Source organism: Rhinoraja longicauda, chromosome 5, assembly GCF_053455715.1.
Source record: "Rhinoraja longicauda isolate Sanriku21f chromosome 5, sRhiLon1.1, whole genome shotgun sequence".
NCBI classification, from domain to species: Eukaryota; Metazoa; Chordata; class Chondrichthyes; order Rajiformes; family Arhynchobatidae; genus Rhinoraja; species Rhinoraja longicauda.
Window position 1 is genome coordinate 74,339,504 of NC_135957.1, and position 16,054 is coordinate 74,355,557.

Genomic DNA, 16,054 nt, shown 5'->3' on the forward strand with positions numbered 1-16,054 from the left:
GTTATGAAGGCCCACATGCCATTAGCTTTCTTCATTACCTGCATGTTTTCTTTCAGTGACTGGTGTACAAGGACACCCAGGTCTCATTGCACTTCCCTTTTTCCTAATCTGACACCAATGAGATAATAATCTGCCTCCTTGTTCTTTCCGCCAAAGTGGATAACTTCACATGCATCTACATTATACTGCATTTGCCATGTATCTGCCCACTCACTCAACCTGTCCAAGTCACTCTGCAACCTCCAAACATCCTCTTCGCAGTTCATACTGCCACCCACCTTTGTGTCATCTGCAAACTTGCTAGTGTTACTTCTAATTCCATCATCTAAATCATTAATATATATTGTAAATAGTTGCGGCCCCAGCACCGAGCCTTACGGCACTCCATGGTGCTTTAAATCATTATACAGTGCAAGTTTTTGTTTAACTGTGGGTGTAACGTGTTACAACATGGGGAAATCAAATGACCTACCAGTTGCCTCTCTCACTACACCTATGTCGGTGGGAGAGCCAAGGCCGGACTGGAGCAGGACATAGCTGACGATTTTGCGGTAAAGACATTCAAATTCTTCTCGAGACCTTGCACGACTATCTGTGATTTCTCTGCACACGGGAGCCAGTCTCGACTCCAAGACACTGCGGTGCTCTGCAAGGAATTCCGCTGCATGGTGAAGCAATGAAATCAATTACTGGTTAGTTTAGTTTAGATACAGTATGGAAACAGGCCCTTCGACCCACCGAGTTTGCGACAGCCAGCAATCACCTGTACACTAGTTCTATCCTACACACTGGAGACAATTTACAGAAGCCAATTAACCTAACAAACCTGCACGTCTTTTGAAATGTGGGATGAAACCGGAATGCCCGGAGAAAACCCACGCAGTCACAGGGAGAATGTACAAACACCGTACAGACAGCAGCTATAGACAGGATTGAACCTGAGTCTCTGGTACTTCTAGGCAGCAACTCTACCTCTACGCCACTGTGCCACTGTGCCGTCCAAAATCTCGAAACATCCAGTGTGATTTTTCTGGTTTAATTCATTAATATCAGGAGTCATTGATTTGAGATAAAGTGAATGACAAGGATTATTCAGATGTTGAATGTAGTTCTTTCCCTTGTGCATTCAAGTTTAGGTTAGTTTAGTTTATAGACACAGCATGGAAACAGGTCCTTCGGCCCAGCATCTGAATAATCCTATCAATCACCCGTTCACATTAGTTCTATGTTATCCCATTTTCTCATCTACTCCTACACACTAGGGGCCACTTACACAGGCCAATTAACCCAAAAACCCACGTCTTTGGGACAGAGTCCAGAGGAGATTTACAAGAATGATCCTAGGAATGAGTAGGTTAACGTATGATGAGCGTTTGTCAGCACTGGGTCTGTGCTCGCTGGAAATTAGATGAATACGGGGGGACCTCATTGAAACATACGGAATAGTTAAAGGCTTGGATAGAGTGGATGTAAATAGGTTGTTTCCACTATTGGAAAGTGTGAGAGGTTATGGGCAGAAGGCAGGAGAATAGGGTTAGGAGGGAGAGATAGAGCAGCCATGATTGAATGGCGGTGTAGACTTGATGGGCCGAAGGGCCTAATTCTACTCCTAGCACTTTATGGAAGAAAACCAGAGCACCCGGAGGAAACCCACACGGTCACCCACCCATGGAAACCCACAAATGCTGGATCTCTAAACTAAGTGGACAGCAGTAACTTCTTCCAGCCCATTTCATTTATGTATCCATCATTTAATGCACCCTGGAGCAGAATCCAGGTAATATTATGCATATACATCATTTTCTAGCTGGGCATTAGGAGAGCTTCAATTATAACTTTTCTGGTTCAGACAGATATAATAAAGCAAATGGTTGCTCCAAGAAAGCTAAAAGAGGTGAAGAAATGTTGAAAGATATGCCTAGAACTTGGGCTGCATGTTATTTGTCCTGTGAATAATTTGAATAATGGTAACTGGTGAAACTGACCTCTACTTGTATAATTCATATCAAAATATATTTGCATCTTGATTGTGTCAAGAGAAGGCCGATCTGCTTCGAGCAATCTATCCACACAAATCTGGAAAATATATGTTAAGAGTCTTAGTCATAGAGTCATACTGCATGGAAACAGGTTTTTAAGCCCAACATGCCCGTGCTGACCAAGATCCGAGATCTTCGGTTTCCTCCCACACTCCAAAGACGTAAAGGTATGTAGGTTAATTGGCTGGGTAAATGTAAAAATTGTCCCTAGTGGGTGTAGGATAGTGTTAATGACGGGGATCGCTGGGCGGCACGGACTTGGTGGGCCGAAAAGGCCTGTTTCCGGCTGTATATATATGATATGATATGATACACTAATCCCACCTGCCCACATCTGGCCCAGATCCCTCTAAACATTTTTCCTATCCATGTACCTGTACAAATTTCCTTTAAATGTTTTTATAGTACCTGCCTCAACTACCTCCTCTGGTCTAGACCCGACATCAGTCTGAAGAACGGTCTCTACTTGAAACTCCACCCATTCCTTCTCTCCAGAGATGCTGCGTGTCCCGCCTAGTTACTCCAGCATTTTGTGTCTATCTCCTGTGGCAACCCGTTCCATAGACGTGAAAAACCAGCCCCTCAGGTTCCTATTGAATCTTTCCCCTCTCACCTTGAACTTGGTTTCCCTACTAAGTGCATTCACCCTATCTATTCTCCTCATTATCTTATATATCTCTCTGTAAGATTACCCATCATCCTCCTGTGCTCCATGGAATAAAGTCCTAGTCTGCCCAACCTCTCCCTATTGTTCAGGTCCTCAAGAACTGGCAATATTCTCGTAAATCTCCTCTGCACCCTTTCCAGCTTGACAACATGCTTCCTATAGCAGGGTGATCAGAACTGAATACAATACTCCAAAATGAGCTTCACCAATGTCTTGTGTTATGTTGGTGAATGTTTGTTAAAAGAAACCTTAAGGAAATGTTTTAAAAATTAAAACATCATTTTGGACCAAAATATTACACGCTGCACCTGTAAATTCTTGGTGGATGCTCTATGCAGACAAGGCTAGGTGTTAGGAACATTGAGTGGATAACTAACCTAGTAAAAAATTTTGAGTAACTCAGCGGGTCAGGCACCATCTCTGGAGAAATGGAAAAGGTAACGTTTTGGATCGAGATCCTTCTTCAGACTGAAGGGTCTCAACCTGAAACATCACCTATTCCTTTTCTCCAGAGATGCTGCCTGTCCGCTGAGGTATTCCAGCATTTGTGTCTATCTTTGGTGTAAACCAACATCTGCGGTTCTTTCCTACACTAATATGATTACTACTATATAGTCTTCCTACACTAATGAATAGCAACTTCAGTGTTGGCTGGGTAGATAACTAGCAAGTACAGAACAAGAGCAACACCTGGTTATGCTGCATCTTTATTAAAGTTTGTTAATGTGCAAACTTGAAATGATTTTCTAGCCTCTGCCTAATAATACTAAATTCCGCACTTAAGCTGAGGAGTTTGTGACCCACCTTGTGATCCAGAGATCACAATCTGTAAGGACGGGTGACAAAACGTAATAATTCTCAACACTGGTGTCCCGCAAGGCTGTGTTCTCAGTCCTCTATTATACTCCCTTACACACACATGATTGTACAGCCAAATTCTGGTCTAACCTCATTTACAAATTTGAAGATAACACCACCATTGTGAGCCAGATCTTGAGTAATGACGAGACGAAACACACAAAGGAGATAGACGGCTTAGAATATGGTGCCAAAGCAGCAAGGTCAAGTTTATTGTCATGTGCAGGAAACATGTTCCCAATGTTGGGGGAGTCCAGAACCAGGGGCCACAGTTTAAGAATAAGGGGTAGGCCATTTAGAACGGAGATGAGGAAAAACTTTTTCAGTCAGAGAGTTGTATATCTGTGGAATTCTCTGCCTCAGAAGGCAGTGGAGGCCAATTCTCTGGAAGCTTACAAGAGAGAGCTAGATAGAGCTCTTAAAGCTAACAGAGTCAGGGGGTATGGGGAGAAGGCAGGAACGGGGTACTGATTGTGAATGATCAGCCATGATCACATTGAATGGCGGTGCTGGCTCGAAGGGCCGAATGGCCTACTCCTGCACCTATTGTCTATTGTCTATTGCAGAACTATGGTGAGGTTCAGGTGCACTGAAAAATCTTGCCTGCAGCAGCATCACAGGCATAGACTCAGGCAAGTACACAAAAAAATATATATACAATAATTACATGCACAATTATATATTTAAAAGATGAAAGACAAAATCAAGACATTAGTGCAAAAATATAAGTCCATGGTAGTGCAAGAAGTGAGCTATAGTGTCCCATCGTCAAGGTATGATTGGGGTTGTGTAGGTTGGTTCAAGAACCTGATAGTTGTAGGAAAGTAGGTACATAGAACATAGTGAGAAGGGATGGCCCAGATGGTGGGGATCCTTGATGATGAATGCCGCCTTCTTGAGGCAGCGCCTCATGTAGATGCTTTCAATGGAGGGCAGGGCTATGCCCATGATGGACCAAGCTGAGACCACCATCACTCTCATATTTCACTTGGGCAGCTCACAACCCAGCGGTATGAACGTTGATTTCTCTCATTTCAAGTAACTCCTGCATTCCCTCCTCCCACCCTCGTCGCCTTATCAGTTCCACTGTTCACATCCTTGTATCCCTCTCGTTAGCACATCTTCCCCAGCTAACAATGGGCCATTAAGGACTCCACTCTTCCATGAGGGAATTATGGACTCCACTCGTCATCTGTTGCCGGCCCTGATTTGTTCCAGACTTTTCTCGCCTCCAGGTTCGCCCACCTCCATCTTTCAGTCTGAAGAAAGGTTCCGACCCGAAACGTCACCAATTCCTTTTCTCCAGAGATGCTGCCTGATCTGCTGAATTACTCCAGCATTTTGTGTCGATCTTCGGTATAAACCAGCACTGCAGTTCCTTCCTACTCTCTCTGCACCCTATTGCGTTCCTGTGCGTTGGAATTGCCTTACCAGACCGTGCTGAAACTTTCTCCGGTACATCCATAAAGGTGTGTTAGAGGATTGGGAGAGATGCTGAGTCGCATTATATTTGTAAGAGAGTAGAGGCCCTGGTGCACGTTCTTCATGGTTGCATCTACAGATAATCATAGAGTCATACATTGTGGAAACTGGCCCTTCGGCTCAACTTGACCACCGACCAACGTCCCATCTAGATTAGTCCCACCTGCCTGCAGTTGGCCCAAATCTCTCTAAACCTATCCTATCCATGTACCTACCTAAATGTTTCTTAAAAGTTGCGATATTACCAGCTTCAACTACCTCCTCTGGCAGCTCATTTCATATACCCATCACCCTTTATGTGAAAAAGTTACCCCTCAGGTTCCCAATAAATATTTCCCCTCTCACCTTAAACGTATGGTTCTCGTTTCCTCTACTGTGGCAAGAGACTCTGCATCTACCCAATCTATTGCTCTCATGATTTTGTGCACCTCAATAAGATCACCCCACATCCTCCTGTGCTCCAAGGAATAGTCCCAGCCTGCTCAACCTCTCCCTATAGCTCAGGCCCAACGTCTCACAATCCTGTCCAATGGCTCCTAACCAAGGTCTTATATAACTGCTCTCATATGTTTGCTATATACTATGACCACCTTATCTACCTGTGATGCCACTTTCAACAAACTATGTACCTGTACTCCGAGATTTCTCTGCTCTACAACCCTCCCCAGAGCCCTACCGTTCACTGTGTCGGTCCTGCCCATGTCAGTCTTCCCAAAATGTAACACCTCACATTACTCGGTATTAAATTCCATCAACCATTTATGCAGGACATGTCATCCGATATGTGAACAAACTGGATTTTGAAGCTGCCAACTCTTTCCGTCACTGAACCAGCCATAAAGGTTAATTGGCTGGGTAAATGTAAAAATTGTCCCTAGTGGGTGTAGGATAGTGTTAATGTACGGGGATCGCTGGGCGGCACGGACTTGGTGGGCCGAAAAGGCCTGTTTCCGCGCTGTATATATATGATATGATATGATATGATAAAAACTGGTGTGTGGTCTCTTGACTTCCCCTTTATGAAATCAGCAATCAGTTCCAATTCTCTGCCACAAAATGGCAGTGGAGGCCAATTCACTGGATGTTTTCAAGAGAGAATTAGAGATTTTGCTCTTAGGGCTAAAGGAATCAAGGGATATGGGGAGAAAGCAGGAAAGGGGTACTGATTTTGGATGATCAGCCATGATCATATTGAATGGTGGTGCTGGCTTGAAGGGCTGAATGGCCTACTCCTGCACCTATTTTCTATGTCTGGTTGAGGTTGAGCAAGAGGTTGCTGTTTCGGCAGGAGCATTGTCTCTCTCCTAAGCACCCACACATCAGCACTGGTGATTAGGCCAATCCCAATGATGTTGCCAGCGAATTTGCAGATGGCATTGGTGCTGTGCTTAGCCATACAGTCGAAGCCTTGGACTCTCCTTAATCCTCGGACTATCCTTGATTGGATTTTGCTGGCTTTACCTTGCACTAAACGTCATTCCCTCATTATGTATCTGCACACTGTAAATGGCTTGATTGGAATCATGTATTGCCTTTCCGCTGACTGGATAGCACGTAACAAAAGCTTTTCACTGTGTTAACTGAAGAAGGGTCTCGACCCAAAAGGTCACCTATTCCTTTTCTCCAGCGATGCTGTCTGACCCGCTGAGTTACTCCAGATTTTTGTGTCTATCTTAGATGTAAAGAGAGTAATACAGGGAGCTAAGCACACAGCTTAAGATGCACCTGACTGATGGTCAATGAGGAGGAGATGGTGTTACCGGTCCATACTGATTGAGGTGTGCCAACCATTGAGGTCCTGTCCCTCAATGTCAGCAAAACGAAAGAGCTGGTCATCGACTTCAGAAAGCAGGGTTGAGTACAAGCCACTGTCTACAATGATGGTACAGAAGCAGAGATGGTCGAGAGTTTCAAGTGGAGATGGTCGAGGGTATAAGAGTCAGGAAGTCATGATGCAGCTTTGTAGGACATTGGTTGGACTGCACTTGCAGTATTGTGTAGGAAGGAACTGCAGATGCTGGTTTACACCGAAGATAGACACAAAATGCTGAAGTAACTCAGCGAGACAGGCAGTATCTCTGGGGCGCAGGAATGGGTGACGTTTCGGGTCCAGACCCTTCTTCAGACAAGGGAGACGGAGACTAAAGATATGGAAGGGTGAGGAATGAAAATGACAAATCAAATAAGATGATGATCAAGGAAACGTAGAATGGTACATTGTTAGCTGAGGGGTAGGTGACAATGAGTATTGTATTCAGTTCTGGTCACCACATATTGTTTTCTCTGGAGCATCAGAGGCTGAGGGGACACCTGAGGGGAGACTTGATGGAATCAACCAAAACACATAAAACACAAGAAAATTAACAAACAATTATTATTTTTTAAATTATCTTCTACTGCCTATTGTTCTCCAGCCAATTTTATTCATTAAAATTCAGTTTTAGACCAGTACTTGAATGGGAAAGAAGTAGAAGGACAAGCCCTTCCTGCAACCTGTCCCAAGTGGATACCCTGAAAGCTGAATTTTGTTCTGATTGTTATATTTCAATATTTTAAATTTAATATTGAACATCAGAGACATTCACAAGGAGGACTCAGTTCATTCGACAGCCTGTAAGCCCAAGACTATTTATAATGTTATATTATTCTATCAAGTCTCCCCTCAGGTGTCACTCACCCCTCCACATTCAGGGACAGTTTCTTCCCAGTCGTTATCAGGCTACCTGTGAATCATCCTACCACAACCAGAGAGCAATCTTGAACTACTAATTACCTCATTGGTGACCCTTGGATTTTCCTTGATCTGACTTTGCTGGCTTTACCTTGCACTAAATGTTATTCCCTTGTCATGTATCTATACACTGTAAATGGCTCAATTGTAATCATGTATTGTCTTTCCGCTGACTGGATAGCACGCAACAAAAGTTTCTCCATTTACCTCAATGCACATGACAATAAACTGAACGTGACAATCCCAGAGTACAATGGATCATAGTGACACAAGGAACCGCAGATGCTGGATTAGAAAAAAACGCCCACAATGTGAGGACTTGGATAGATGATGTTTTGCTTCAGGATCCTTCTTCAGACCATTCTGAAGAAGAGTTCCAACCCGAAACTTCACCTATCCATGTCCCCCAGAGTTGCCATCTGACCCACTGAGTTATGCCAGCATTTTCGTGTGTTTGTTTTGTAGAATGGATCATCTCCAGTCATTGCTTAAGTTCAGTGTGTTGATAGTCAGAACCTTCTTCTAGGGTGGACATGTCAAAAACTGGAGGGCAAAGCTTTAAGGTGAGATGGGCAAAGTTTAAAGCACATATGTCTGGAACACGCTGCCAGTGGTGGTGGTGGAAGCAGATACAAGTGTGGCATTTGGGAGGCTTGTAGATAGGCACAGGGATATGGAGGGATATGGTTCACATGCAGGCAGAGGAGATTAGTTGAACTTGGCATCATGTTCAGCACAAACAACGTGGTCCAATGGGCCTGTTCCTGTGCTGTACAGTTCTATGTTCCTGTGAGAAAAAGTCATGCAGATGTTGCAGGAAGGAGAAACAGAAAGAATGACCACATCTGGGAAAAGGGAGGAACACAGAAAACATAAGTGGATAACATACTAACTCCTGTTACCCTCTGCAGAAGGGCAATGTTAATATATATTATTGATTACCGTAATAAGCTTGTGGACATCAGTTTTTGTGAGTCTTCTATCCACGTTGAACTCATATTTTGGATCCAGAACAACAGCTTTAACCTGTTTGAAAACATATTCGTCATTCAACTTTAAATTCTGTACCTTATTTATATTGAACATTTATCCCTATACAGTATATTAGTTTTTATTTCCCTTCATGGTAGATCTTTAAAGGAAAGTAAATGTCTAGTGAAGTAAGTATTTGTACATATCTTTAAGAATAACAATGTTACTGGATTAAATTATCATCTTTAGTGCCCAAATTGCCCTACAAAGAAAGCATGTTTGGAGCATTCCCGTCACGTTCTTTCACAAATATGCACAGCGGGTTCCTGTTATAATATTGCAAGTATAGAATTCCAAGAAGTCTTGGTGAATGCATTATCTGGTCCAACATAAAATATAGAGACAAGGAAGGTCCTGGATTTGTTCTGCTAGTCTAACCCTTGCAAAGATTATCGCAGAACCTAACAACTGATGTCAGACCTGCGCAATTTTGCTTGACAGGAGCAAAATAGACTCTGACTCACCTCCTAACAAAAGAGCTAAAGAGAGGTTTAAGAGTGTGGGGTGCAGGACAGGTCTTTGTCTTCCCACTTTGATCATACAGAGGGTCAAATAGGACAATTAAAGGAATAAAAAAGATCCGGAGTTGGTTTATAAATAATTCCTTTGCCTCAGTTATTCGCAGATAAGTGACATGTTATTTAGTGCCAGTGTAAGTGTGAACATTGGGCATGGAACAATCACTCTGTGTGAAAATGCACAATGTCTTGGAGGATAAAAAAAATAACAATTCCACTTGGATCTTTAAACTCACACTGCTATTCAACTGGATCACTGCTGATCTGTCGCTCAGCTACCCTTATCCATCTTTGATCCATATCTTTTACCAAATGTAAAACAAAAATCTGGTGTAAGAAAATAACTGCAGATGCTGGTACAAATCGAAGGTATTTATTCACAAAATGCTGGAGTAACTCAGCAGGTCAGGCAGCATCTCAGGAGAGAAGGAATGGGTGAAGTTTCGGGTCGAGACCCTTCTTCAGACTTGAGAACAAAAATATGGTGATCTCTAGTCTTGAAGATTTCAATTGATTGCATCTCCAGCTTTTGGGGGAAAAGATTTCCACAGTTTTGTTTACTATTGATTGAAAATAAATGGAATTCCTTTCTTTCCTATATTTTTAAGATTGTTCTGCTTGACGACAAAACCAGTGAAATACCTTCTCTGCACAAATGGGCTGGTATCATTGGTGCCGTTTAACTCAGGATCTACCTGGAGTGTCAGGGCTATGTCGTACCACTGTACCCGGGTACATGTGTCAATAAAGTACCACTGTCAGATAGTGTCAGCTTTGCAGCTCTCTATAACAGTGAGGTGGTTTCTGAACAAATTTGTGAAGTTCCCTTCAACCTTTTCCGAAGTATAGAAGGGGGGCGACCCATTTCATTGTGATATACCATCAGCCCAGCATGTAACTCATATGCTGGCTCTCAGCCTCCAAGTGGGCTGAGATTGTTGGGCGACTCGTCCCCAATTTAACGGGCATGGGAAAAAACCCTCACGTCTTGCACCAGTTGTGTAAAGATTCTGAGCTAAACACAAAGTGCTAAAGGAACTCAATGGCAGCAAGTGGGGAAGGAATAAACTGACACATTTCTGGTCAAGACCCCTTTTTAGATCATTCACAGATGCTGACTGTCCCGCTGATTTCCGCCAGCACTTTGTGTTTTACTTAAAATTCCAGCACCTGCAGTTTCTTCTGTAAAGATTCTGTTTCTTTTTTAAAAGATGGAAGGATATTGCATTGTTGACTAGTACTTTGAAATGAACAAGGCCATATTTAAGCAGACATATTGACAATATCTCATCTTCTCTGGGTTTGTCTTATGAAGAAAGATTGAGCAGAATAGGCCTATGCTCTTGAGTTTAATGAGAGGTGCAATGAAACATGAAAGGTTCTGAGGAGGCATGGTAGGTTTGACACTGGGGATTTTTTTCCTGATACAAATGTCCAGAACAAAAGATATATTGTCAGAATAAATCATCAACTATTTAAGATTGAGTTAGGGAATAATACCTTGTTCCGGGGAGTTGTAATCTTTGGAATTTTATACTCTACACAGTTGCAGATGCTGAATCATAAGGATAATCAAAACCTAGATACATACATTTTGAGCAAGAAGGAAATATATGTACTTTTTGGAAATTTAGCTGGTAAAATAACTCAGCAGGACAGGCAGCGTCTCTGGAGAAAAGGAAGATTGTAATATTGCTCGATTGTAATCATGTATTGCCATTCCGCAGACTGGTTAGCATACAACAAAAGCTTTTCACTGTACCTCGCTCGGCACATGTAACAATCAACTAAACTGAACTGAATAGCAGATGTTTTGGGTTGAGACCCTTCTTCAGACCAACCTGACTTACTTTAACATTTTGTGTCTATCTAGTTGCATAACATCATAAGGGATAGGAGTAGAATTAGGCCATTTGGCTCATCAAGTCTACTCCGCCATTCAATCATGGCTGATATATCTCTCCCTCCTAGCCCCGTCTGCTTTGATCTGTCATTTTCACGCCTTACCCTTTCATAGCTCTAGTCTCCCTCTCTCCCCTGACTCTCAGTCAGAAGGGTCTCGACCCGAAACGTCATTTATTCATTTTCTCCAGAGATGCGGCCTGACCCGCAGACTTCCTCCAGCACTTTGTGTTGTGGATCAAAGATGGATGTGTTGGGACTCCAGTACCACACAGTTTCTTGTATCTCCAACCCTGTCATTAATTATTTTTTAAAAGATATTATTGTTCTTGTCATAACACAAATTCTTGCTGCACTCACCATGAATGCTACCAGGGTCTCGGAGATGGAGTGTCCCCTATCTGCGCACTCCTGGGCGATCTCTCGGATTATATTCTTAATAACACACTCCGCCTGTGACAGATCCATTTCGGAGCTTTGGGAAGAAAATAAGACCAAGAGAGATTGTTATAGATGTAAGGATCCTAAACCCAGATGATTGCACTCCCTGCTGTGGGCTCGCTGTCTGCTGTCCGCGCCTCCTCTGCCTGGGGCCTCAAGTTTTGTTGTTCCCCTTGAACTGTTCGGTTACCATGGAGACAGACGCCCGAACGCCTTCCACCCGGCCACCCGACGCATCGCGTCATCGCCGCCCGCCCCTCATCCCTGATTCGACAAGCGCCCGCCCTCCATCTCCATTGGACGACCACTTTTCACCCGGCCACCCGACGCATCGTGTCATCGCCGCCCGCCCCTCATTCCTGATTGGACAACCGCCCGCCCCATCCCCATTGGACGAACGCCTTCCAACCAGCGTCGCCCGTCATCGACTCCCCACCATCCTTCATCTTGATTGGATGCTTGCTTGCCCTCCGTCCTGATTGGACGGCCCAATTGCTTCCACCCGGCCTCCTGATGTCACGCGTCACTGCCCCCCCCCCCACCGACGACGACGCGCTTGTTCCCATGGCGACGTCAACATCTGGTTTGTGGAGACCTTAAGGAGATGCTGATCCTTCTCAGTCACAATAGACAATAGGTGCAGGAGTAGGCCATTCGGCCCTTCGAGCCAGCACCGCCATTCAATGTGATCATGGCTGATCATTCTCTTTCAGTACTCCATTCCTGCCTTCTCCCCATACCCCCTGACTCCGCTATCCTTAAGAGCTCTATCTAGCTCTCTCTTGAATGCATTCAGAGAATTGGCCTCCACTGCCTTCTGAGGCAGAGAATTCCACAGATTCACAACTCTCTGACTGAAAAAGATTTTCCTCATCTCCATTCTAAATGGCCTACCCCTTATTCTTAAACTGTGGCCCCTTGTTCTGGACTCCCCCAACATTGGGAACATGTTTCCTGCCTCTAACGTGTCCAACCCCTTAATAATCTTATATGTTTTGATAAGATCCCCTCTCATCCTTCTAAATTCCAGTGTATACAAGCCTAGTCGCTCCAGTCTGTCACGCTGTGAAAACGGAGAGGATGAGACGGAGCTTCTTCCCACAGGCCATCAGGACTGTCAACTTTGATAACCCCAGAGACTAAATTTTTGTCGACACTTTTTGGTGCTATGTTTAGTAACTTATTAACTTTATTTATTGTAACTGTAATTATTTTTGTGCACAACCCGCAGGCATTGCCACTTTCATTTCACTGCACATCGAGTATGTGTATGTGACAAATAAATTTGACTTGACTTGACTTGACAGTCCTGCCATTCCGGGAATTAACCTAGTAAACCTATGCTGCACGCCCTCAATAGCAAGAATATCCTTCCTCAAATTTGGAGACCAAAACTGCACACAGTACTCCAGGTGCGGTCTCACTAGGGGCCTGTACAACTGCAGAAGGACCACCAAGTGATGTATGTAACATTTAACACTTAAAATTACAATTTTGTCCTTTTCTAAGTTCAGATGATAGACTTTAGAGATACAGCGCTGAAACAGGCCCTCTTCGGCCCACGGAATCCACGCCAACCAGCTATCACCCCCGCACACCACCAGCACGACTCTGCACAACATTACCAGGGACAACGTACAATTTTATGAAGCCAATTAACCTATAAACTTGCACGTCTTTGGAGTGTGGGAGGAAAACGGAGCACCTAGAGAAAACCCACGCGGTCACGGGGAGAACGCACAAACGTTCAAAGGCAACCTTAGCCTTGGTTAGAAATAGAGGAGAAGGCTGAATAGAAGGAAACCAATTCCGGCTGAACTTGAAGATCTGATCAAAGAAGCAGTGACCAAATATTTTTATTTTCACATGCCCAGCAGTGAGCACCTGGGATGTAATCTGTCAGAGCGGTGGAGCGAGATTTGCTTGTTTCATTGGAATGCAAATTCAGTTAGCATTTGGGTAAAATAAATTACGCGATCATGTAAGGTTAAGGGATGAGATTGGTTTAGTGGATTTTAAAGATTTGAGCAGCCTCTTTAAGTCGAAAGAAGGGTTGCGACCCAAAACGTCATCTCTCTATTCCCTCCACAAACCCACTGACTTCCTCCAGCATTTAGTGTTTTACTCAAGATTCCAGCATCTGTTGTTCCTTGTGTTTCCTTATGTGCCCTTATGTGCTAGTACACCATTTTAATTTGACCAAGTGCATCTTTGCTCTTGGAAAAATAATGCAATAAGCCCCGGTCTCTTTGCATAATCCTGCAAGATTCCCCTCTTCGACCTTCAAGTCGTACATTTGTAGAAATAGTATTATCGCTTAATTTCATTGACATTTTATGTTCTTCCCAAGTGCTCTGCGACAATGCAAAATGTTCTCAAAACCATCTGCAAAATGTTTAACTTTAAAAAGACATTTATTTAGAACAAAGGTAAAGTTGTACATTGTTTAAAAGTACATCCCTATTGCAGAATGCTGAGCAGTTTATATCACAATTTTGAGGGAAATGGAAAAAAAGTTTTCTTGTTGGCATTCTCATCTCATCCTCAACATAATGGGAGTTTCTGTACAAATAATTCAACATAATACCTCAAGTGCAGCCATCAGTAATAGTGATGCGTGGAAAAATAAACATAAATCGAAGAGCCTGGAGGAAAAGTTGTCATGAGACACATATTGTCTGGTCTTTGGGAAAGAGAAACCAAAGATTTATTTCCTATTTATAAGCACAATTCATCACCAGGTTCTTCAAATGTTAAACCCTGATCAAATCCAAAGTTCTGGCAATAAAGCAACAAGTGTAATTTCTGTGTAGAATAATTTATTTGCATTTTATGGGCATGTTTGTCAATTTACTTTCCAAAATAACAGATTCTTTGCATCATTTATATTTCTAAAGAAATAAGTGATGCAAAGAATATCAGAATATGATAGTTTAAAACAAAATGTTTGAGAAATTTGCTTGTTTATGTGTGGTAGTTCTTTGTTCCTAATTCACAGGAAAGGATGAGTAAGTCAATGGGGTTTTGCCCACTCCTTGCTCATGTGACTTTTACTGTTTGTGAAATATGAGCAAGTTACCATGGTCAACCAAGCAGTTAATACAAAGACAATTGGAAAACCACTACCCATTTTGCATTTCCAGAAATATCATCAGATGGATATGGTTCGTAAAGTTCCAATTTATTGATATCCTTTAAATAATTTTGAAATGGTTTTCTATTTTAGCAATTTGTAAAGTTAAAAAATATTCTGAAGTACAAGATTTATTTCAAATAGGTATCGTGGTAAATTTGATTCACATTGATAAAACTATTAAGTCCCGATAAATGTGAAAGCATAACGTCTTAATGTTCAGATAAGTACTGGAATGAAAGGGAGCTCTCAAATAGGATCATTTGCAGTGTTTACACTACTGCTGTCAATGTTTTCTGAAGGGGCATCAAGTTATATCTTATTGGCACAGAGTAATATGTTGCAAAAGCTGGCCACAGTTTCTGTCTGAAGCATATCGCTTTCAAAAGCCCTGATAATAACGTCAAAGTAACATTTTACAGTAAATGATTTCAGGTCATTTTAAACTAGAATAAAACATTTCAAAGTAATTCTCCATCAAAAGCTTAATGATGACATTAACCCAGATTTTAAATATGAACTTTCACATTAACTGACTTTTTAAAAAAGTGTTCACAAACAACTGCTCTTCAAAATACAATGATAATTATGCATGGGGTAGAATTAGGGTTCTTAGCCTCAATGCTCCCATATTCAACAGTGATTTTGTATCTAAGGCACAGTATTTGAATAATATAGAAAACAACTTTGCAGAGTCTGGAGCAAATTTTAATGGATATGGGATTCTTTGTACATTCATATAAGCAAAATTTCTCCCTTAATGTTTCATGGAGTAAACAAGAGATTACTCCATTTTATTTCTCGTTATTGTTTAAAATTATAATTTGGCAAAAAGTTGTATTCTAAACTAAAGACTTGCTTTTGAATAGGCCCCCAAACCTTTAGTTTATCCTCACAAGAGGCCAAATGTACAAGCCTTTGTCAAACTTTTTAAGAACTGAAGACTTGCTTCTGAATAGGCCCCAAAATCTCTATCCTTACTAGAGGCCAAATGTATCGGCTGATGTCAAACCTTTCAAGGACTCGTTTTTGAAAAGAAAAAAATGGCATCCCAAGTTAGATTAACTCATTTAATTTTCTCTGCTTTTTTTTCCTTTCAATCCTTTCCCAATCTAGTTGATGGACTTTCGGTTCATTAACGACACTCTACTAAAGTCCAAAATTAATGTCGCTTGAGGCGGCAAACCCTACCCTTCCATTTTATGGCATTCAAGATACGGTTCAAATGTTCAGCACAAGTCATTTTTCTCC

The 16,054-nt window shown here is 42.3% G+C and overlaps 1 protein-coding gene across 1 annotated transcript in view; it reads right to left on the bottom strand.

The window, feature by feature from the left end:
- The window catches only part of cfap206 (cilia and flagella associated protein 206), a 30,323-nt gene extending 18,470 nt beyond the window's left edge, over positions 1-11,853 (bottom strand). Inside the window, exons 1-4 of the mRNA XM_078400231.1 lie at positions 11,590-11,853; positions 8,720-8,803; positions 1,986-2,076; positions 473-661 (exon numbers count right to left, since the gene is read on the bottom strand). Of these exons, the coding sequence (XP_078256357.1) occupies positions 473-661; positions 1,986-2,076; positions 8,720-8,803; positions 11,590-11,697 (472 nt within the window). The 5' untranslated portion in view covers positions 11,698-11,853. The remainder of the gene's footprint in view (positions 1-472; positions 662-1,985; positions 2,077-8,719; positions 8,804-11,589) is intronic.
- Positions 11,854-16,054: the final 4,201 nt, after the last annotated feature.